This window comes from Sus scrofa, chromosome 1 (assembly GCF_000003025.6).
Source record: "Sus scrofa isolate TJ Tabasco breed Duroc chromosome 1, Sscrofa11.1, whole genome shotgun sequence".
Lineage (NCBI taxonomy): Eukaryota > Metazoa > Chordata > Mammalia > Artiodactyla > Suidae > Sus > Sus scrofa.
Window position 1 is genome coordinate 50,188,538 of NC_010443.5, and position 22,748 is coordinate 50,211,285.

General features: G+C 35.5%; 1 protein-coding gene and 1 pseudogene across 1 annotated transcript in view; both read left to right on the top strand.

The window, feature by feature from the left end:
• The window catches only part of COL19A1 (collagen type XIX alpha 1 chain), a 357,863-nt gene that overhangs the window by 144,144 nt on the left and 190,971 nt on the right, over nt 1–22,748 (top strand). The window contains 2 exon segments of the mRNA XM_003121272.5: nt 2,710–2,763; nt 4,929–4,964. Of these exon segments, the coding sequence (XP_003121320.4) occupies nt 2,710–2,763; nt 4,929–4,964 (90 nt within the window).
• On the top strand, nt 199–748 carry LOC100525845 (annotated as a pseudogene).

Below are 22,748 nucleotides of genomic sequence, written 5' to 3' on the forward strand. Positions count from 1 at the left end.
GCTAAAAGCTGGCCATCAAAGAGAGGGATGAGGGACTACATCAGATATCAAGGCTGGAGATTCTCTCTCAACTGACTTGACAAGACTCATTAAAACTGGGCCAAGCAAGCCAGACAGGACAGGGGCCAAGGGTGAAGCCTAGTCAAGAAGAGGGTTCAGCTCTCTTCCTCGGCACTGCCTTACGGAGGTGGCAGCCATCTCCCACCTGGCATCATGGCTGCTCTCAGACCCCTCATGAAGCCCAAGATCATCAAAAAGAGGACCAAGAAGTTCATCCGGCACCAGTCAGATGGATGTGTCAAAATTAAGCAGAACTGGCAGAAACCCAGAGGCATTGACAACAGGGTGCGGAGAAAGTTCAAGGGCCAGATCTTGATGCCCAACATTGGTTATGGGAGCAACAAGAAAACAAAGCACATGCTGCCCAGTGGCTTCCGGAAGTTTCTGGTACACACTTTAAAGGAGCTTAAAGTGCTGCTAATATGCAACAAATCTTACTGTGCTGAGATTTCTCACAACATCTCTTCCAAGAACCGCAAAGCCATTGTGGAGAGAGCAGCCCAACTGGCCATCAGGGTCACCAATCCCAACACCAGGCTGCGCAGCAAAGAAAATGAATAGACAGGAGTTCTGGTTGTGGCTCAGCAGATTAAGCACCCAGCTAGTATCCATGGTGATGCCATGATCCCTGGCCTCAGTGAGTTAAGGATCCAGTGTTGCAACGAGTTGTGGCAGATGTGGTTTAGACCCCAAGTTGAAATGAATAGTGGGCTCGTGTACACATTGTATCTGTGTTAATAAAACCATAAAACTTGAAAAAAAAAAAAAGAGGGCTCAGAGGAACCTGACTCAGTTTGGTTAAGGAGAGAGTCTTTGCCAACTCTTGTTCTTTTTGTATCTCTCAATATAAAGTATATCATATTTATATAATATTTTATAATATTATTTTATAATATTTTAAAATCTAACATTACAACTTTAAGACAAATGTAAATATATTACTTTCTTGTAGCAACATCAAAAAAAGTAAAAAGAAACAGGTGAAACTAATTTTAATAATATATCTTATTTAATCTCATATCCACAATGTCATCTTTTTAGTATATAAGCAGCATAAAAATTATTAATGAGCTATCATATATTTTTTGTACTAAATATTGAAAACCCACTGCTACTTTCCCTCGTGGCACATCTGCATTCAGACTAGTCATGTTTCGAGGATCAAAAGCTGTATGTAGCTCAGGGCTGCATATTGGGCAGTACACATCTAATGACTGTAGGGGTGACTGCACAGAGGGTTTCAATAAATGTCTATTGAATAAATGGATGAGTGAACTAAGAATAAACTCTATTCATAGAAGTGGCTGTTTTATTTCCGCAAGTGTTCAGAACATGTTGGTGCCAAGTTTTGCTCCAGAAGCATGTATAAATAGAGTATGTGTTGCTTGATTTGGGAAGGAATGGATATTTCAAATAATAGAAGAAAATCACATCTCAAATAGGATTTAATTTTCACTCATCTTTGTTCTATAAATACTCAGAGGTAATGATGGAAGAAATATAGCTATGAATTCCATCTATGAAGATATTTATGCAACTGCAAAGGTCTTTTTTAAACAAATTAGATGCGGTATTCACCAATTAATTTTTTTCTTAAAGTTTTCTTTTGTTCCTTTCAGTTTGTCACTGGCTTCTGTAGTGAGGAGCTATAGGTGATGGCATTTGGCTTTGTTTATTCAGTACAAAATGTCAGAGCAGTAAGAGCTGGACCCCTCAGCTGGGAGCAGTAAGGTACCTGGATTTCCTGTGCATTTTATGGCATAGGAATATTTCTTTTTTCCTTTGTTGTTCTTCTCTCACACAATGTGTCAAGTTAAGGATGAGAAAATATATTTTTTCCTATTGACCACACAGTTGGGATGTGTCTGTTTCACTCTGTTTCTGTTTACATTGTGAATACATTCAGCTGTGGCACTGATCTCCTCCAGTGAATCTATTGTGGTATCCCTGACAGCTGTCATTTCTGACTCAGATCAACTAAATACCCACTAAAAACCAAAGAGTCCAGAAGAACTCATGAACGTATTTATCTGATGTGTTGTCTGTGTCTTATATAGTTTCATTTGATGTTTTTATAAATCCAGGTAAAAAAGAGCTAGGAATTAGAGAACTAAGCCAGACTTTAAAACAGGAGAAGAGGTTGCATTTTAGCTCCAGCTTTGTGAATGATGGGAAAAGAGTGCATTCTTTATCCCTTTTTCCCCCACAATTAGATTTCTTGATAGGGACAAAAATGTTTTTGATTTAAATCTTGAATTTGGGGGGCAAGATTTATGAAGGTCAAATCAATGCTAAATCAGAGGTATTTACAACATCTACAAATTTATTCCAAAGTGGATGCTTAAAAGTGCGTATAGATCTAAATGATGTTCTCCCAGATGGTGAAATAATGTAATTTTAGCAGGAAGCAAAGTTGCACAAATATGCAGTATTGTGGCCTCACACTGGTTTAATGTATACATACCCACCATTCACAGATGTTGCATATCATTTTAGTGCCAGTTATCTACATTTCTTTCTATATTACACACTGAAGATTGGGATTTGGGAGTTCAATACGTTATGATTTATTTTGTGACTAATGACTTGCTAGAAACTGAAGCTTTCTGTGAACTGTGTAAAGTCATATTGATTGTGTTCTTCATACAGGGTTCGAAAGGCGATGTGGGTCCTCGTGGTCCACCTGGCCCAAAAGGAGAAAAGGTACTGTATTCACCTGGGAAAATGCCAATCCTTGTTTAAGAAAACCCTAAGAAATTCTGCACTGACTTTTCATTGATACTGTTTATCTGCCAAAAGTTAATTTTGTTAAATTTAACAAAAGGCTGTTATGTTCAAAGCATCTGAACAATAGAAACCTTTTGGTTCATTTAATTAGTTTAAATGTTCAATTGCTGGTTGACGTTAATTTGCATTTATAAGATTTCCCTTTTCTCCCCCTTGCTTGACAGTGTTAGGTGTTTTGTCAGCAAATTAGCAGCTGTGTCCCCTTTTGGGGAACTTTGCCAATAGCACTGAGCTGCTACCATGGTGGTGAAGCAGGTGGCCTTTGGGGGGAAGGAGGCTAGCTGTGCACCTCAGTCTTAAATAAATGCGCCGTTTCCTGCCACCTTTTCTCACAGGTCATTTTACATTGGCCTATTGGCAGAGACCTTGAAAAGAAAATTAAGAAATTATAAAAGCAGGAGTTGTTTTGAGTAAGGTCATGGGATACTAATTTGATGACAATTGTATGTGTGAGTGTTTTGCACTGTTTTTTGTTCTCCATTCTCAGCACATGTAGAAATCTTTGTCTATCTTCAATATTCTACCTTTACATTATAGTTGATTTTGCAAATTGATCCCAAGTGACTGATTTAAACTACATCAGCATTCCTTAATAACTATTGGATATTTTTATTCAGTTGTTCCTAAAATAATAATTGCACAAGGCTAAGTCTTTACGTTTGAGATGACTAGGTTTACTGAGAAAAGAGTAAGTTATATCAATACTCCCAACATTAGAACACAGCATTCCAGTGCCCCATGGCACACAGATGTGGCCCCAGGTCTCTACTTGAATAGGGATTATGGCAGTGATGCCTGATATGTTTTTTATTAATGACTTTATTCAATTCACCAACAACACTCTGGGATTCAACTTATTTATCTGCATAATGAGGAAATTGGATAAGATGGAGAATCTCTAAAAGTCTGTCAAATTTAACCTTCTAAGACTTAACCTTTTTAAAGAATATTTTTATTGAGGTGTAGTTAATTTACAATATTATATTTGTTTCAGGTGTACAATATAGCGATTTAAAATTTTTATAGGGTCTATTTAAAGTTCTTATATGGGAGTTTGCTGGTGGTCTAGTATTTAGGACTAGGTGCTGTCACTGCTGTAGCCCAGTTCAGTCTTTTGTCTGGGAACTGAGATCCTACATCCAGCAATTGCACACTGTGGCAAAAAAAAAAAAAGTTATTATATAATATTGGCTATATTCCCTGTGCTATGCAATATATTCTTGTAGCTTATTTATTTTATACACAGTAGTTTGTCCTCTTAATCCTCTATCCCTATCTTGCCATTCCAGTGATGCTTGATCTTAATGACTATGAGTTATTAGGAAATACCTTGGAATGGTGATACAGTAAAGCATATAGGTAACGTATTTATAAATCAGAAAATATTAAACTTTAGGATTAACCATATTTTTTAAGATTTTGAGTAGTTTTTCAGTATATCCACCTGGTAATTTGTATTCACATAGGTCAGCAAAGCAATTTTAGTGTTTAAAAGTACATAAATATGGACAAAACCTTTTACAGTTGTTGGCAAGTGCAAGGCCAGTTCAGCAGAGCTTTAAAAGAGGCAACGGTTGTGATGGTTGTTGTACACCTATAAATGTAATAAAATTTATTAAGAAAAAAAAGGCAATGAGACTGCTTTTTGCAGCTGGAAGGCACGAAGTGGGGAGACCCACTTATTATTTCTGCTGATCCTCATGCTAACTTGTCAGAAATATAATTTATCGTTGTGACACTCCACAGATGCTCCATTGGCAAGTAACCATATTTGAAGTGATCTTCATTCTAATTTTGGATTAGTAGACAAAAGAATAGAAATTAGATTATTTTAGCTTTTCAAAACAATTTCTGCTGCTACAAAAAATTATGGGGATGCACAAGGTGATATTTATATGATGAGAGCTAAAAGCACATGAAGAGTTTTTCATTGTACAGAGACTTTTGTCTAGATAAAAATCTACCTTTCTTTCCTTCAGGATTTATCTAGATATTGCTTCAAACCATTCAGAAAATTTATAAGTAACATGTGCAAAAGGGAACTACTAGTAATTGCAGCTTTTCTCTTTAATCTATTTCAGGGAGATATGGGACCTCCAGGACCACCAGCCTTAACTGTAAGTATTTTAGAAATCAAAATTCAAATACCTTACCCTGTTTATTATTCATATTACATCATGACTAAACCAGAATATAAGCCATCGGATATTTCCAGAATTAAAAGTGACTTCAGAGTAGATCTAGGTAAGCCTCCAGATTTTAAAGATGGGACATCTGCCCATGACCGTGAAGGACTTAACCTAAGGTCATGCAGGGAGTCACTAGAAAAGTCTGGAAGCAGTGCATAACCTGAGCAATATGGTTCATACCCACCTTATGGTTCATAATTTTGCCCCTTAAAAGTTTGATTATACATTCTTAATATGACATTCAACATGACATTTAAAGTTAATGGAAGCAGGGACAGTTCTACTTACTCCAAAAATTGTAAAAACTACAAAATAAACTATAATCACCCAATTTGTAAAAATAGCTACCTGTTTAAACTGATTGTTACACTCTCCAAAACCTGTTCATGACCATTGTTTTTGCCTAAGATTTGCTTCTATGATTCACAAATGATAAGATGGCAATATTTCAGTAACAGATTTATGGGAGACGTTCATAATGTGCACATGATGAGGTTGTTCTCAATTAAATGGTTCATCATTTATTAAACATTTAATCATAAATATAAAATGCTTTTATATTTAGATACAATTTACTGTTATAGATTTCTTCATAGGTCATTAAGGTTTCTCATTTAATTTAAAGATTTGGTCTGAGAATGACACTAAACCTAATGGAAAAGAGGAAAGTCTTTTTGAAATAAGGTCATTTGTAGCCTGGGGTCTCTTGAATTCTATGTTGATATTACCTAATGACATAAATTTAAAATATAAATCATCAGTTTTCTAAGACCTGTCCTGATTATAGAAGGTCAGGTTTTAAAAAGTCTTCTAGCATCTGGATTGGGGCGGGGGGGGAGAGAGTCTTCCTTACAGAGCAGTGTAGGACTCACAAAGGGTGTTGTTTTGACAATGTTTATATTTAATTTTATACTTTAAAATGTCACTCTGAACACTATGTTAGTAATGTCTTACACAAATAATCTTTGTAATGCTCACTTAAAAGGCAAACATTTCTTCATAAATTGGAAAATCCTAAGGAGCCAAACAAATGACTTTCTTAGGAATAAGCAAAATCAATTTACAATGGAATGTTGTGCTTGAAGCTTGGATTTTCAAAATAAAAATAAAAACTATTTATTGGAGAGGAGATTTTAACTGCATATTATTCAATTTTGTATAATTTGTGGAGTTTATTTCTTAAATTATCTGGCAGTGATTTAGAGTTAAACCTGCTCATTTTATTTAAATCACATGTTGTATGCTCAATCACTCCAAGTAGTTATCAGACTACCTAGTCATTTTCAACTTGTATTTGAAGACCAGAATGCAATCTATCTGTATTATTTCACCCGAAAAGCAAATTTCACCCCTCAGCCAGAAAATTGCATTGGACTATATGTATTTTGTGGGTTTTTCATGACAGCTGGACATCTTCCTGCCAAGTAACAACTTGTAGATGCCTCTTTGCCCTATTTAGCTGGCAGATACCAAAGGAATACAAGCTAATTTTTATACTTACCTAAAGATATGAGAGAGAGGCCAAAGTAGGCGATCAAGATGGCAGAGTATGAGGTTGTGGACTTCACCTCCCCTCAAAAACACATCAACACATGGAACAATTCTCACAGAAAACCAACTGGAAACTGGCAGAAGATCTCTTATACAACCAAAGCTGCAAGGAAGATTCTCATGTAACCAGGCAGGACAAAAAAAAAAAAAAAAAAAAAAAAAAAAAACCATTAGGATGGGACTGGTGCTGGTTGGGAAGACCACTGGGACATATAGAGGAGCTCGAGGGTCCTGGACTCTGCCCACAAGGAGTGCATGCATGATGGCTTGGTACCAATTAGAGCAGAGCTGATGGCTGTATCTTGCCACACTTCCCAGCCCCGAATGCACTCCTAGTGGAGCGGCTAGTGTGCACAGTGGTGAGGTGCTGAAACTTGGACTTTAGTGGACAGACCCTGGGGTAGGATTTGGTCTAGCTGTGTAGAGACAGCCTGGTGCACCTAGAGTGTAGTCTGGGCCTAACCTCAGGACTCATTGTTAGCACACACATGGCTAGTGAGGGTGTGGGCATCTACCATAGGAGCCACATCATCAGTATGTTCATGGCAGGGCATGGTTCAAGCAGCAGCAGTGGAATTTGTGAGTGCACATACTGCAAGGGTAGGGCTGACACCTGAGCCCATTATCAGTACTTCCACAGTGGGGGCACATGGGGAGTGGCTGGGGTCTGGCAGCAGGAGATTTTGTTGACTTGAATATCAGCAGGAAGCATCTACAGAACCACACATCTCTAGTGCTACTTCTCCTGGGGAGGAGTATCAGTAGTTCCTTTCCCAGCAAGAGCACACCAGTTCTGCCCACCTCACACTACAGCTCAGAAATGGATCTGGAGACTTCTATCCCAACAACTGGGAAGCAGACCCTGTCCCTGACAAGGCTTTGACAGCCATGGAACAAAGAGGAGGGCCCGCTCAACATCCAGAGCAGGGTCTGGTTACCATAACACCAGTGACATTCTCCATCAAGGGGATAACAGCCAGCACACTCTGAGAGATGTGGCAGGCATCCATACCAAAAACAGCCCTCCCACTAAAAATATTGGACTCACATAGTCTGCATAGAGGTGTGTCCACATAAAAGCAGCCCTTCAGGACCACAATAGTTAACTGTTTAATCCTAAATTCATAGAAACAGAGAATTTTAAGTAAAATGAAAAGGCAGATGAAGTACTTTCAATTAAAAGAACAAGAGAAATCTTCTGAAAGAATAATCAATGAAACAGACCTCACCAGTCTACTAGACCCTGAGTTCAGAAAGGAGGTAATAAAAATGCTAAAGGAACTAAGAAATATTTACTGACATAAATTCAGATCACTGTATACGGAATTTGAAATTTTAAATAGGAACCAATAAAAATTAGACAACTCAATTGCTGAGATAAAAGCCAAGCTAAAAGCAGACTAAATAATGCATAAAAAACAAATACGTGATCTAGATTATAAGAATAATGGAAATCAATCAATCATACCAGCAAACAGAACGACAAATTTAAAAAATGAAAGCAACATATGAGATCTATGAGATAATGTAAAGCATGCCAACCTATGAATAATAGGGATCCCAGAAGGAGAAGAGAGAAGGGGATCCAAAATATATTTGAAGAAATGGGTGGAAACTTCCCAAACCTAAACAAGGAAATAGATATCCAGGTACAAGAAGCCCAGAGGGCCCCAAAAAGATGAACCCAAACAAACCCACACCAAGACATATCACAATTAAAATGACAAAAGTTAAGGATATAGAGAGGATTCTAAAGACAACAAAAGAAAAACAAAGAGTAAGTTAAAAGGAAGCCCCACCCGCAATAGACTATCAGGTGATTTATCTACAGAAATGTTGCAGGCCAGAAGGGAGTGGCACCATATATTCAAAGTCCTGAAAGGGAAAAAAGTGTGCAACTTGGGATACCCTACCCAGCAAGATTATCATTAGAATAGGACAAAGAATTTCTTAGACAAGCAAAAACTAAAAGAATACAGCAATACTAAACCTAACATAAAAGAAATATTAAAGGGTATTCTCTAATTCAAAAAGAAACAAGAATCTATAGGAAAGGAAAAAACACAATAGGAAAGGCAAATATATTAAAAAAATTGAAAATCAATAAGCCAGTAACAAATCAAAAATAACTTTAAAAATTTGTAAAAGCAATTGTAACTACAATTAACAGCAAAAGAATAAACATGAAGGTGTAAAATAGGACACCAAAATCACAAAATGTGGGAAAGAGGAGTAAAAAATTGTATATTTTTAAGAATGTGTCTGAACATATATGACTATCAGTCTAAAGCAAGTAGATTTAGTTCTGGGTTAACATACTTGAAAACCAGGGTAACCGAAAACCAAAAACGTACTATAGATTCATAACAACCAAAAAGAAATGAACTCAAGCATAATACAATAGAAAAACATCAAACCACAAACGGAAAAACAAAAAGAAGAAAGGAACAAAGAAGAACTATAAAACCAACTGGGAAAACAATGGAAATAAACACATCTTAGTGATAATTACTTTAAACTGGACTAAATACTCTGATCAGGCGTTCCCTTGGTGGCGCAGTGGTTAACGAATCCAACTAGGAACCATGAGGTTGCAGATTAGATCCCTGGCCTTGCTCAGTGAGTTAAAGATCCAGCATTGTGTGAGCTGTGGTGTAGGTTGCAGACGTGGCTTGGATCCCACATTGCTCTGGCTCTGGCATAGGCCAGTGGCTATAGTTCCAATTAGACCCCAAGCCTGGGAACCTCCATATGCCATGGGTGTGGCCCTAGAAAAGACAAAAATAAAAATAAAAATAAATAAATACTCTGATCAAAAGACATATAGCTGTAGATTGGTTAAAAAAAAAATAAGAACCTGCAATACACTGCCTGCAAGAAACTAATTTTTGGGCTAAATACATACATAGACTGAAAGGGAGAAAATAGAAAAAGATATTTCATGCAAAAAGACAAGAAAGCAGGGTAATAATACATCAGACAAAATAGATTTTAAAACAATGTCTATAACAAAAGACAAAGAACAACATTATATGATGATAAGGGGATCAATACAAGAAGAGGGCATTGTACTTGTTAAAATATATGCACCTAATATAGGAGCACTTAATATATAAAACAAATATGAACAGACATAAAGGAATAAATTGATAGGAATACAATAATAGTAAGGTACTTAACACCCCACCAACATCAATGGATAGAATATCTAGATAGATAATCAGTAAGGCAGTAGAGATCCTAAATGACACAATATAACAGTTGGATTTAATTGATATTTACAGGAAACTACATCCAAAAAAAAGCAGAATACATGTTCATTTCAAGAACACACGAACATTCTTTAGGATAGACCACATACTAGGGCACAAAACAAGTCTCAACAAATATAAGAGGATAGACATTATCTCATGCATCTTTCCTGGCCACAATTATTTGAAACTAGAAATCAAATACAGAAGGAAAAATGGGGGGGGGGGAGATCATATAGGGACTAAACAATATGCTACTAAAAACCAATGGGTTAACAATGAAATCAGAAAATACTGAGACAAGTGACAATAAAAACACATTACAAAATCTATGAGATGCAGCAAAAGCAGTTCTAAGAAGGAAATTTATAGTGATAGAGGCCTTCTTAAAGAGACAAGAAAAATCTCAAAAATAAAAAACCTTGGGGTTCTCTTGTGACTAGTAGGTTAAAGATCTGGCATTGTTACTGCAGTGGCTCTGGTTACTGCAGTGGTACAAATTTGATCCCTGGTGTAGAAAATTCCACAAGCCACGAATGCAACCAAAAAACCCCTCCGCCCCCCCCCAAAAAAACACTAAGCTACCACCTAAAAGAATTTATAAAAGAATGAACAAAATCCAATATCAGCATAAGGAAGAAAATTATAAAGATCAGATGAGAAATAAATAAAATAGACATTAAAAAACAATAGATGGTCAGTAAACTAAAGCTGTTCTTTTGAAAAGTTGAGCAAAATCAACAAACTTCTATCCAGGCTCACCAATGAGAGAGACGACTCAAATAAACAAAATAAGAAGTGAAAAAGGAGAAATAACTGATACTGCAGAAATACAAAAAAAAAAAAAAAACCCATAAGAATACTATGAAGAGTTATATGCCAACAGATTGGACAATGCAGAAGAAATGGATTAGTTTCTAAAAACATACAGTCTGGAAAAACTATATCAAGAAGAAATAGACAATTTGAACAGACTGGTCACTAGTAGAGAAGTAGAATCTGTAATTTAAGAAAAACTCCTTGCAACCAAAAGTCCCAGACCAGGTGGCTTCACTGGGATATTCTACAAACACACAAAGAACTTATATGTATCCTTCTTAAACTATTCCAAAAGACTGAAGAATAGGGAACACTCCTAATGTCATTCTCTGAAGCCACTATCACTCTGACACCAACATCAGACAAAGACATTCAGAGAAAATTACAGGCCAATATCTTTAATGAATATGGATCCAATCCTCAACAATATATCACCAAGCAAAATCCAATAATACATAAAAAGTATGATCAAGTTGGATTCATTCTGGGGTCACAAGGATGGTTAAACATATGCAAACCAATCAATGTGATACAGCACATTAACCAAAGAAAAGACAAACCACATGATCCTCTTAATAGATACAGAGAAAGCATTTGATAAAATTCAACAAGAATTCATGATAAAAACTTATCAAAGTTGGTATAAAGGGAGCATATCTCAACATAATAAGAGTAATTTATGACAAACACACAGTTACTTATATAATACTCAATGGTAAAAACTTTACCTTCCTTCTAAATCCTGGAACAAGCAAGGATGCCCATTCTCACCACTTCTATTCAACAAGTTTTAGCCACAGCAATCAAATAAAAAAAGGAAGTTTTAGCCATAGCAATCAAATAAAAAAAGAAAGAAAAGGTATCCAAATTGGATACCTTATATGCAGATGACATGATACTCTATATAGAAAACCCTAAAGACTTCCCACAAAACCATTAGAACTGATGAATGAATCCAGCAATGTTGTAGGATATAAGAATAATGTACATAAATCTGTTGCATTTCTCTATACTAACAATGAAATACCAGAAAGAGAAAGTTAAAATTTTTTTTCATTTAAAAATCATGTCAAAAAAAAAAAAAAAAAAAACCAACAAACCCTTGGAGTAAACCTAACCAAGGAAGTGAAAGACCTATATAGTGAAAACTATAAAACATCAATAAAGGAAATTGGAGATGATTCAAAGAAATGAAAAGATATCCATTTCACTTGGATTGGAAAAATTAATACTGTTAAAATGGTCATATTACTCAAAGCAATTTGCAGATTTAATGCTATTCCTATCAAATTACCCATGACATTTTTCAAAGAACTAGAATAATTCTAAACTTTACATCCAACCACAGAAGACTCAGAATTGCCAATGCATTCCTGAGGGGAAAAAAAAAAGCTGCAAGCATAACTCCCCCAGACTCTGACAATACTACAAAGTTACAGTAATCAAAACAGCATGCTATTAGCACAAAAAAATGACATGTGGATCAATGGAACAGAATAGAGGGCCCAGAAATAAAGCCATATACTTGCAGTCAATTAATCTTCATCAAAGAAGATAAGAATATATATTGGAGAAAAGACAGCCTCTTTAGCAAGTGGCATTGGGAAATCAAGACCAGTGATATTAGACCATTCCCTTACATATTATACAAAAATAAACTCAAAGTTATTTAAATACATGAACATAAGACACAAGGTCATAAAACTCCTAGAAGAGAACATAGGCAAACCATGCTCTGACATCAATCATATCCGTGTTTTCTTAGATCACTTTCCCAAGACAAAAGAAATAAAAGCAAAAATAAACAACTGGGACCTAATCAAAATGTAAAAGCTTTGCACAGCAAAGGAAACCATCAGTAAAATTAGAAGACAGTCTATGGAATAAGTGAAAATATTTTCAAATGATTCCAACAATTGGTTAATTTCCAAAATATACAAACAGCTCATAGAAACAAAAGATCCTAACATTCCTTTGGCACCAGGAAAGACCCTGAAGAGCCAAAGTAATCCCGATAAAAAAGAACAAGGCTGGAGGCATCACAATTCCTGGCTTCTAACTATTACAAAGCTGTGTTAATGAAAACAATATGGCACTGTCATAAAAATAAACACATATACCACTGGAACATAATTAGGATCCCAGAAACAAACCTATGCATATACAGTCAACTAATATTTGACATGCAAGGCAACAATACTCCTTGAAATTAAAATAAGGAAAATCTACTTGAATTGGTTTTGGCAGTGAACTTTTTGGGTATGACTCCATAAACAAAAATAAAAGTTTGGGACCATATCAAACTCAAAAGCTCTGCACGGCAAAAATAACAATAAACAAAATGAAAAGGCAACTATGGAATGGGAGAAACTATTTACAAGCCGTATATATGACAAGGGGTTAATATACAAAATATGTAAGGAATTGATTTAACTCCATGGCAAAAAGCCCAAATAATCACACTATAAAATGGACAAAGGGAGTTTCCGTTGTGGCTCAGCAATAACAAACCTGACTAGTATCCATGAGGATGTAGCTTGGATCCCTGGCCCTGCTCAGTGGGTTACAGGATCTGGTGTTTCTGTGAGCTGTGGTGTAGGTCACAGATGTGGCTTGGATCTGGCATCGCTGTGGCTGTAGTGTAGGCTGGCAGCTGTAAGTCCAATTCCACCCCTCGCCCAGGAACTTCCATATGCCATAGGCGTGGCCCTAAAAAGAAAAAAGTAAAAAAGGAAAGGACACAAATAGACACCTTTCTAAAGAAAACATTGAATTGGCCAGCATGAAAAGGTGATCAGCTTCCCTCAGGGAAATGCACATCAAAACCACAATGAAATATGACCTCACATTTGTCAGAATGGCTATCATCAAAAAGATAAGAGATAACAAGTGTTGGTGAGAAAAGGAAACCTTTGTGCACTGTTGGTGGAGATGTAATTTGGTGCATCCACTGGGGAAAACGGTATAGAGGTTCCTCAAAAAAGCAAAACTGAAACAGCTATATGATCTAGCAATCCCACTTCTGAGTATATATCCAAAAGAAATGAAGTCAGTACAGTCGACCCACAAACAACAGAGGTTTGAACTGCACAGGCCCACTTATATGTGAATTTTTTTTTTTCAACAAACAAATACTACAGTATTATATGATCCATGATTGGTAGAATCACAGGATGTGGGACTGTGGGTACTGAGAGCCAACTGTAAAGTTATATACAGATTTTTGACCCCACCCCTAACTCCTGTATTGTCCAAAGGTCAACTGTATTTCAAAGAAATATCTACATTTCCATGCTCATTGCAACACTTCACAATAGCCAGGACCTAGAAACAACCTAACAAGTGTCCATTAAGGGATGAATGGATAAATAACATGCTATATATAAATTAAATTATTTAGCCATACAGGGAAAATCATGTCACTTGTGACAGCATGAATGGGCCTTAGGGCATTATACTAAATGAAACAAGTCAGAAAGAAATACTGTATGTTCTCGTGTATATGCAGAAGGTAAAAAAGCTGAATTCATAGGAATAGTAGAATGGTGGCTGGCAGGGTGGAGGGTGGGGGAAATAGGAAATTGTTGGTCAAAAGGTACAAACTTCTAGTTATACAGTGAATAAGTTCTGAAGATCTAATATACAGAATGATGACTGTAGTTAATAGCGCTGTATTATATACCCAAAAGTTGCTGAAAGACTGATCTTAAATGTTATCGCCACATAAGCAAAAGAAAGACATTTATATGAAGTGATGGAGGTGTTAACTAATCTTATTGTGGTTACCATTTCATTATATACGTGTCTCAAATCATCAAGTTGTATACCTTAAGCTTACGCAATGTTGTATGTCAATTATATCTCAGTAAAGCTCGGGAAAAAAGCAAGTCATTGATTAATTTAAAATGTCTCCTCTGTGGATTTTTTTAACGTACAAAGAAAATACATATTTATGTGAGCTAAAGCCAACAGTGAATAAGGAAAACTTATTAAAATATAGATTTGATCAAAATGCAATTTGAGATCATAGTGAAAGTTTATACTAAAAATAGATTTTGATAAATTATTCTGAAATCATGAAGATTTTGACCTAATAATCTTCTAGGAAAGGTAAATATTTCATAGTTCATTTATGTTATTTGAACTATGGCATTTTACATTAGCTTTTTATTTACACTTAAATATTATCTATAAATCCTTACATTTAAATATACAGGTATAATAAGTGCATTTTCTTTATTCTTTGACATTTGTTGTTAAAATCTTAATTTTGTGTAAATGTAGTGTGTCTACAACTATTAAAATTGCTGTGTATGTTTTATACGGTTGGAATTACCAGATTCTCCTCAAGTAGATAGTATGCTACTGTTTTTTTCAGAAAGTTTTGCTAAAATCCCTGACTGAAACTTCAGAAGCAAGGCAGGACTGTTACTGAAATGAGGCAGTTGGCTGACACCTTTGCCTTCTTCCTTCTTTTCTCTTCTGCTTTGCATACCACGTCAGAAGCAACAGGTGAAGGGAGGTGACCAGTGCTTGTTCATGTACTATACCCACTAATTTTAGTTCCCAGGAAAATGACTGTAGCTCTGGCCATGTCCCTTTGGGGAGTTATGAAATTCTTACCCAGATGGCAGCAAACATTTACACGGATGCCAAAGGTTAAGTCGATCAACAGCAGAAGTGTCTTAGGCGTGCTTACTAAGTATACTTTAAGTGCAGTTCCTGGGGCCCAGATAAATCCAACTTGTGGATTTTTAGACAGAGAGGGCACACAGATTTCACCCTATGAAAACCACCTTAAATAACATGAGTGACAGAGAGACAGTCTCAACTGGTCATTTATAAATCAAATGGCAAACAAATTAACAGATGGCCCTAATGCGCAAGAGATCATATAGTATTCACCTAAGGGAAGCTTTGAAATAATTCTTCTTTCCAAGCTAGTGGGTATAAAATACAAAATCAGTTTAGAAGATGATATTGTTTCTTCTCTCCCTTCTTCCTGCCTTTTACCTATTTTTATTTACTTGAATGCTAACTGTATGTCAGATACTATGCTAGGTACTGGAGACGCAGAAATAAGCTCTTATTGTCACTGCCTTCACAAAACCTATTCAGTTTAAGAAAAAGCAACCAATTGGTCAAGGGTGATCATTTTTCAAACTGATCATTTGCAATTAGTATACAATTAGTGTATAGTTATTTGTAAAACTTTAATTATGTGGGCACTACACAAAAACATTATTTCAGAGAAAATCATTTTTTTACTAGAATTCTTATGCTGAAATTTAAGGTTATTTACTTTAAATACACTTAAAACACAGCCTCAATGGCTAAAAATTGCTAAGTAACTACAAGTCTTTCTTTTAGATGAATAAAGTAGAAAAAGTACTTGTTAAGTGCCCATGGAATTTCTCTTTCTGTTCTTATCAGAATAAATAAATAAATACATGTTCTACAGCATATATGAGTTATACATATTCATAGGTACATATAAAAATCCGTGCTATAGCATAGTAATTAACCAGCAATTTAAGATTATTTTGAATTCCTCATATATCAAAATCTGTTATTTATATGACCTTTATATGAAATGCCTGAATTTGAATTCATACTATTAGTTTTAAAAAGTCACAAAATTCATATTTAATTCCTTGTTAACTTTTAACTTGTCATCCAATTCACTGGAATTTTTAGGGTACTAGTTGGCCAGTAGAAAGAAGGAAATTGAAATATTTTAAAAATCAATCTTTTTTTAAATTTGTGGGCAAAAGACATATAAATGAATTAATTAAAATACAGGGTGTTTCTATACTACAAAGGTATTTTTATTGACCCTGTGCAGAAATATAGGGGAGTTGATGTTTAAGGCCCTAGAAAGATTTATGTTTACCCTCAGAGAAGATTTATGTTTTGGAAAAACCTACCATCAACTCATTTGACAGGGAGATTTATATATCTTTCATTAGATGAATGATTTGAGAATAGCTGCTTCTGCCCTTCTGTTTATAGTTTGCTTCTGTTTCAAAAGACATTTAAAATTGTTTTCATCAAAATTCTAAATTATACACTTAAAAATTTAACAATATAACTTTCTCTCCTAAAAGTGCTCTACATTGGCAATTTGATACTTTTATGAAAAGGCAATTTTATTTCAAGCTGAGATACTCAGCAATCTAGAAGGATACATTAAAATGTACCTCAAATGCCATTAGAAAATTATAAAACAGATAATCCTTTTGAAAAATTATATGCAGAAAAACATGTACTTAAGTCATAAATCTACACAGAAATTAGTTTAATTCAATTCCACTCTAAGCATTTAAGGCAGTTTTTTGGTATAAGCCTTATATTGATCTATAAAATGGAATTTTAAAATGATTGCTCTCTAAAAAGATTAGAATCACATTCATTCCAATTAACCATCCCATTGGTTTTAGCAAACCAAAATTCCATGCATAATCACACTGTCCTTATGGGTAGAATTCTTTCAACTTGAGAAAACTATTAAATATAAACTGAATTCAAATATTTTCTTTCTTACCTCTAGTAAAACCTCCATGAGGACAGAACCTTGCCTAGCTTCTGTACAACTGTACTGCCAGAGACTAAACATACTTAGCACAGTGTAGGTACCCAATACATATTTCTTCTTTATAGGTAGAGGAAATAAATATTCTTCACTGACAAACCTATTATCAGACAAAATATCACCAAATTCTAAAGTTAAAATGTCTATTGAAAAATGTAAAATTACTGACTTGAAGATCATAATCAAAAGTAGATTCTCTTTTTCCAGCTGAAGTTAATTAATTTAGGGCAGAATGTCACTTTCTCTCTCATATTAAAATTTTTCAACAGTGGCAGTCCTGATGCCACTTATTGTCCCTGATTTTTTTTTTTAATCAGTTTGAGAATCATGTGGTTTGTGGGCAACTGGAATTGTCTCTTTAACTGTAGAATCCCACCTTCTGTTTACTATACTACAAACATGAACAGACGCTTCATATATTTTATTAAAATATATATTAATTATTAAAGTCATCTTTTGAGAAATAAAGACACAGTGAATATGAAGCCTAGAAAACCTACTCTATCCTGAAAGGTGCAACTATTTTTTTATTTATTTGTTTGTTTATTTTACCTTGGGTGTGTCACTTACTTATATTTAAGGGTCGTTTCCAACCTTCTCTTACATTCTGTTCTTTCCTCTTTTTCATTTCCTAGGGAATTCTAATTTGTTTAACTACATATGATCTAATAGCTATCCCTTTAATAATGTTTTTTCTTTAAACCCTATTTTGTCACATTATTTTAAAAGGATTGAGCCTAAATATAAAGAATAGTTTAATTAAGTCAAATACATCCCCAATGTGGAGAAAGGATTTGACTTTCCAATCTCAAGAATGGTGAAAGGTATGAAATTTCATCCTACTTGCAAGGAAACAATTTAGCCTACCACAGTTTCATGGGTCCTGGCAGAAGATATGAGACTCTGGGACAGAGACAAAATACTATTACTCATGGCAGCAGGAAGCATGAGCTTCATCTTTGCATGGTTGCTCTTGCGGCCAAGCCTCAGGAGTAGGTGCTGCACATGCAATGGGTTTGTTTCACAACCGAGGAACTCAAGCTTTGGGAACCCAAATCCTTTATAATGGGCTGCAAGAAAATTGGTCCTTTGCCCCAGAAGAAGACATTATCTTTAATATTCTAAACAGCAACTCTTCCCTTTGCTTTCCTGTATAAACATCCTTAAAAAAGATAGTTCAGAACTAAAGGACAAGTACGTCCATACAACATACACAGAAATATGTGAGCCCCATGGAAAGACCCATAGTCTCTCAATAGTATCCACCTCTCTTTTCTCTACTCTCTGGGGTTCTGGCAAATTTCCCTATGAGTCTGCCACTCATTCAACCTCTTGGATTGACCTCACCGAAAAGAGGCTCAGACCAAACTGTTCAATTTGTTTCATATAGCATTTACCAAGGGCTGCCATTAATAGGACTCCAAGCAAGTAGATGAAGCCAACCTATGGTATTGATCTCAACTGTATTCCCCAGAATCCCATACCCAACCAGCTGAACAAACCCTAAAACATTCAGGTCTATCTCAGAAAACCAAATGATGTTCTCTTGTTTCTGTGTTTACCTTTCCCCTTGAATTGAAACATCAATCCAGATACTCAATAAGACATATACATTTTTAATTAAACTTACAGAGACCCGTTCTGTCTCTCACTTTAGCCAGGTAGACTATCATAAAGGTGCTGAGTGATTAGCATCCTAAGCCATGTGGCCATTATCTTTTTGATCTAGGACCACATCAGGAAACAAGAACATCTAGGTAGCTGAGATAGAGTTAAATTTAAATTTTCTAGGTCCCCTTCTAATTAGGCCACCACCTGAAGTGTGAAAAGATCACTTAGAACATATAGCAGTTAGACACTCACTTATAACACAAGCAGAAATTTAAAAGATTTATGGAGAATTGTCTCCTATTACCAACTGTTATGCATTGCAACCCTTTTAAAATAAATCCTAGCAAATGATTGCTCTTTAATTTACTATACCACTGCTAACTGTACTGCTGCCTCATTCAGCTTCTGACCAGTTCTAATCCTCAAATGATTAGGGCAGCATTGCTATTCTTAATTTCCCTTCAATCTATGCTTTTGGTTTTCCATTCCATTTTTTATGCCACCCTGTTTCACAGGTGTTGTTTCTCAACATAATATATTCTGTAAAGTTAAATATTGTCACATCTAAAAAAATGTTAAGGGTTTTAAGTATAATAAGATTGACCTGAAGCCCTATACATGGATTAAAATTATGCATATTCATCTAAATCGCATGTCCTAAATAATTCTTTGGACATGTAAATAGAATACATTTGAAGTAGAACAGTGTCTTGGAGTCAGACATACTTGAGTTTAGAGCTCAGGTCCCTCACTTACTTGCAGTGTTATCTTAGGAAGTTTGTTTTTTCATCTATAAAAGTGGAAAACTGTATTTCTTAGAGTTGTTAAAATTAAATAAAATCACTTAAAGTCACATAAAATCACTTAAAGTCACATAAAATCACATAAAATTCCTGACATAATAAGAATATGGAGTCAATACTCAAGAGGATGTTAATACTCAGGAGGATGTTGTCTTCCTAATTTATGATTGTGAGTGTGTGGAAGTCATCAAATGAAATGATGGTGAAATGTTGACAAGCGCTTCTGCCAAATAGGAGTCTTTTCCCATCCTTTTCACATTATTCTTTTACTCACTCTTGTTTGTTTGCTTGTTACAGCTTTATATTAGTGCATTGATGCAAATTATCATGGTTTGTTCACTTGATACATTAGTTACCCTTTTTCAGAAGCTTGAAAATTATTTTCTCAGTTCTTCATTTCATTGAACTATTAGGACAACATTAATTTATAATTTACTTACATGCCAAGTTTCTAGTGTTTGATTGGTAGCTTGAAAATTAAGGGGTTTGTTCCTGGATTTGATAGAATCACAATCTGGCTATTTGGAAGACATATGTTAACTAACCCAGCAGATAAGTCAGGTGGGAACAACATCCTGGGGAGTCCATGTGACACATCTCGACTAATATAGTGATGTTACTTGCATTGAATTGGAGTTGAACACAGCCTTGATTTATTCAGTCTATAAAATAACAGTAATTGTGTAGGATAAGGGTTCGATCCCATTTCAAAAAGGTTGTATATAAAACAATATTTATGCATAGACTGATTTATCCTTTGAACTGCAATGTAATTTCCACAAAAATGGAGTTAGCTCTCAAATGTATGTAACTAAGTCTCAGGATTCTAATTTTTTTTCTTTTTATTATATTTTTTTATATTTTTTATATCCCCAATACATTATTTTTTTCCTACTGTATAGCATGGTGACCCAGTTACACATAGATGTATACATTCTTTTTTCTTACATTATCATGCTCCATCATAAGTGACATAGTTCCCCATGCTATACAGCAGGATCTCATTGCTAATCCATTCCAAAGGCAGTAGTCTACAACTGTTAACCCCAGGCTCCCAATCCAGCCCACTCCCTACCCCCTCCCCCTTGGCAACCACAAGTCTATTCTCCAAGTCCATGATTTTCTTTTCTGTGGAAATGTTCCTTTGTGCTGTATGTTAGCTTCCAGATATAAGTGATATCATATGGTATTTGTCTTTCTCTGTCTGACTTACTTCACTCAGTATGAGAGTCTCTAATTCCATCCATGTTGCTGCAGAATGATGCAACTGACAAGGGCTTAATCTCTAAAATATACAAACAATTTATACAACTCAACAGCAAAAAAGCCAACAACCCAATTGAAAAATGGGCAAAGGACCTGAATAGACATTTCTTTTTTTTTTTTTTGCATATCATTTAACATTTTTATTTAATTATTTATTTATTTTTACGCTATACAGCATGGGGGCCAAGATACACTTACATGTATACATTTTTTTTCCACCCTTCCTTCTGTTACAATATGAGTATCTAGACATAGTTCTCAATGCTACTCAGCAGGATCTCCTTGTAAATCTATTCTAAGTTGTGTCTGATAACCCCAAGCTCCTATCCCTCCCACTCCCTCCCTCTCCCATCAGGCAGCCACAAGTCTATTTTTCCAAGTCCATGATTTTCTTTTCTGGGGAGATGTTCATTTGTGCTGGATATTAGATTCCAGTTATAAGTGATATCATATGGTATTTATCTTTGTCTTTCTGGCTCATTTCACTCAGTATGAGATTCTCTAGTTCCATCCATGTTGCTGCAAATGGCATTATGTCATTCTTTTTATGGCTGAGTAGTATTCCATTGTGTATATATACCACATCTTCCGAATCCAATCATCTGTCGATGGACATTTGGGTTGTTTCCATGTCCTGGCTATTGTGAATAGTGCTGCAATGAACATGCGGGTGCACGTGTCTCTTTTAAGTAGAGTTTTGTCCGGATAGATGCCCAAGAGTGGGATTGTGGGGTCATATGGAAGTTCTATGTATAGATTTCTAAGGTATCTCCAAACTGTTCTCCATAGTGGGTATACCAGTTTACATTCCCACCAGCAGTGCAGGAGGGTTCCCTTTTCTCCACAGCCCCTCCAGCACTTGTTATTTGTGGACTTATTAATGATGGCCATTCTGACGGGTGTGAGGTGGTATCTCATGGTAGTTTTGATTTGCATTTCTCTTATAATCAGCGATGTTGAGCATTTTTTCATGTGTTTACTGGCCATTTGTATATCTTCTTGGAGAACAGTCTATTCAGGTCTTTTGCCCATGTTTCCATTGGGTGATTGGCTTTTTTCTGTTGAGTTGTATAAGTTTCTTGTATATTCTAGAGATTAAGCCCTTGCCAGTTGCATCATTTGAACCCATTTTCTCCCATTCTGTAAGTTGTCTTTTTGTTTTCCTTTTGGTTTCCTTTGCTGTGCAAAAGCTTTTCAGTTTGATGAGGTCCCATGGGTTTATTTTTGCTCTTATTTCTATTGCTTTGGGAGACTGACCTGAGAAAATGTTCATGAGGTTAACGTCAGAGAGTGTTTTGCCTATGTTCTCTTCTAGGAGTTTGATGTTGTCTTGTCTTATACTTAAGTCTTTCAGCCATTTTGAGTTTGTTCTTTGTGCATTGTGTGAGGGTGTGTTCTAATTTCACTGCTTTTTCATGAAGCTGTCCAGGTTTCCCAGCAATGCTTGCTGAATAGACTTTCTTTTTCCCATTTTATGTTCTTGCCTCCCTTGTCAAAGATTAATTGACATTGGTGTCAGGGTTTATTTCTGGGTCCTCTATTCTGTTCCATTGGTCTGTCTGTCTGTTTTGATACAAGTACCACACTGTTTTGATGACTGTGGCTTTGTGATATTGCTTGAAATCTGGGAGAGTTATGTCCCCTACTTGGTTTTTGTTTCTTAGGATTTCTTTGGCAATTCTGGGTCTTTTGTGGTTCCATGTAAATTTTGGGATTGTTTGTTCTAGTTCTGTAAAAAATGTCATGGGTAATTTGATAGAGATTGCATGAATCTGTAGATTGCTTTGGTTAGCATGGCCATTTTTACAATATTGATTTT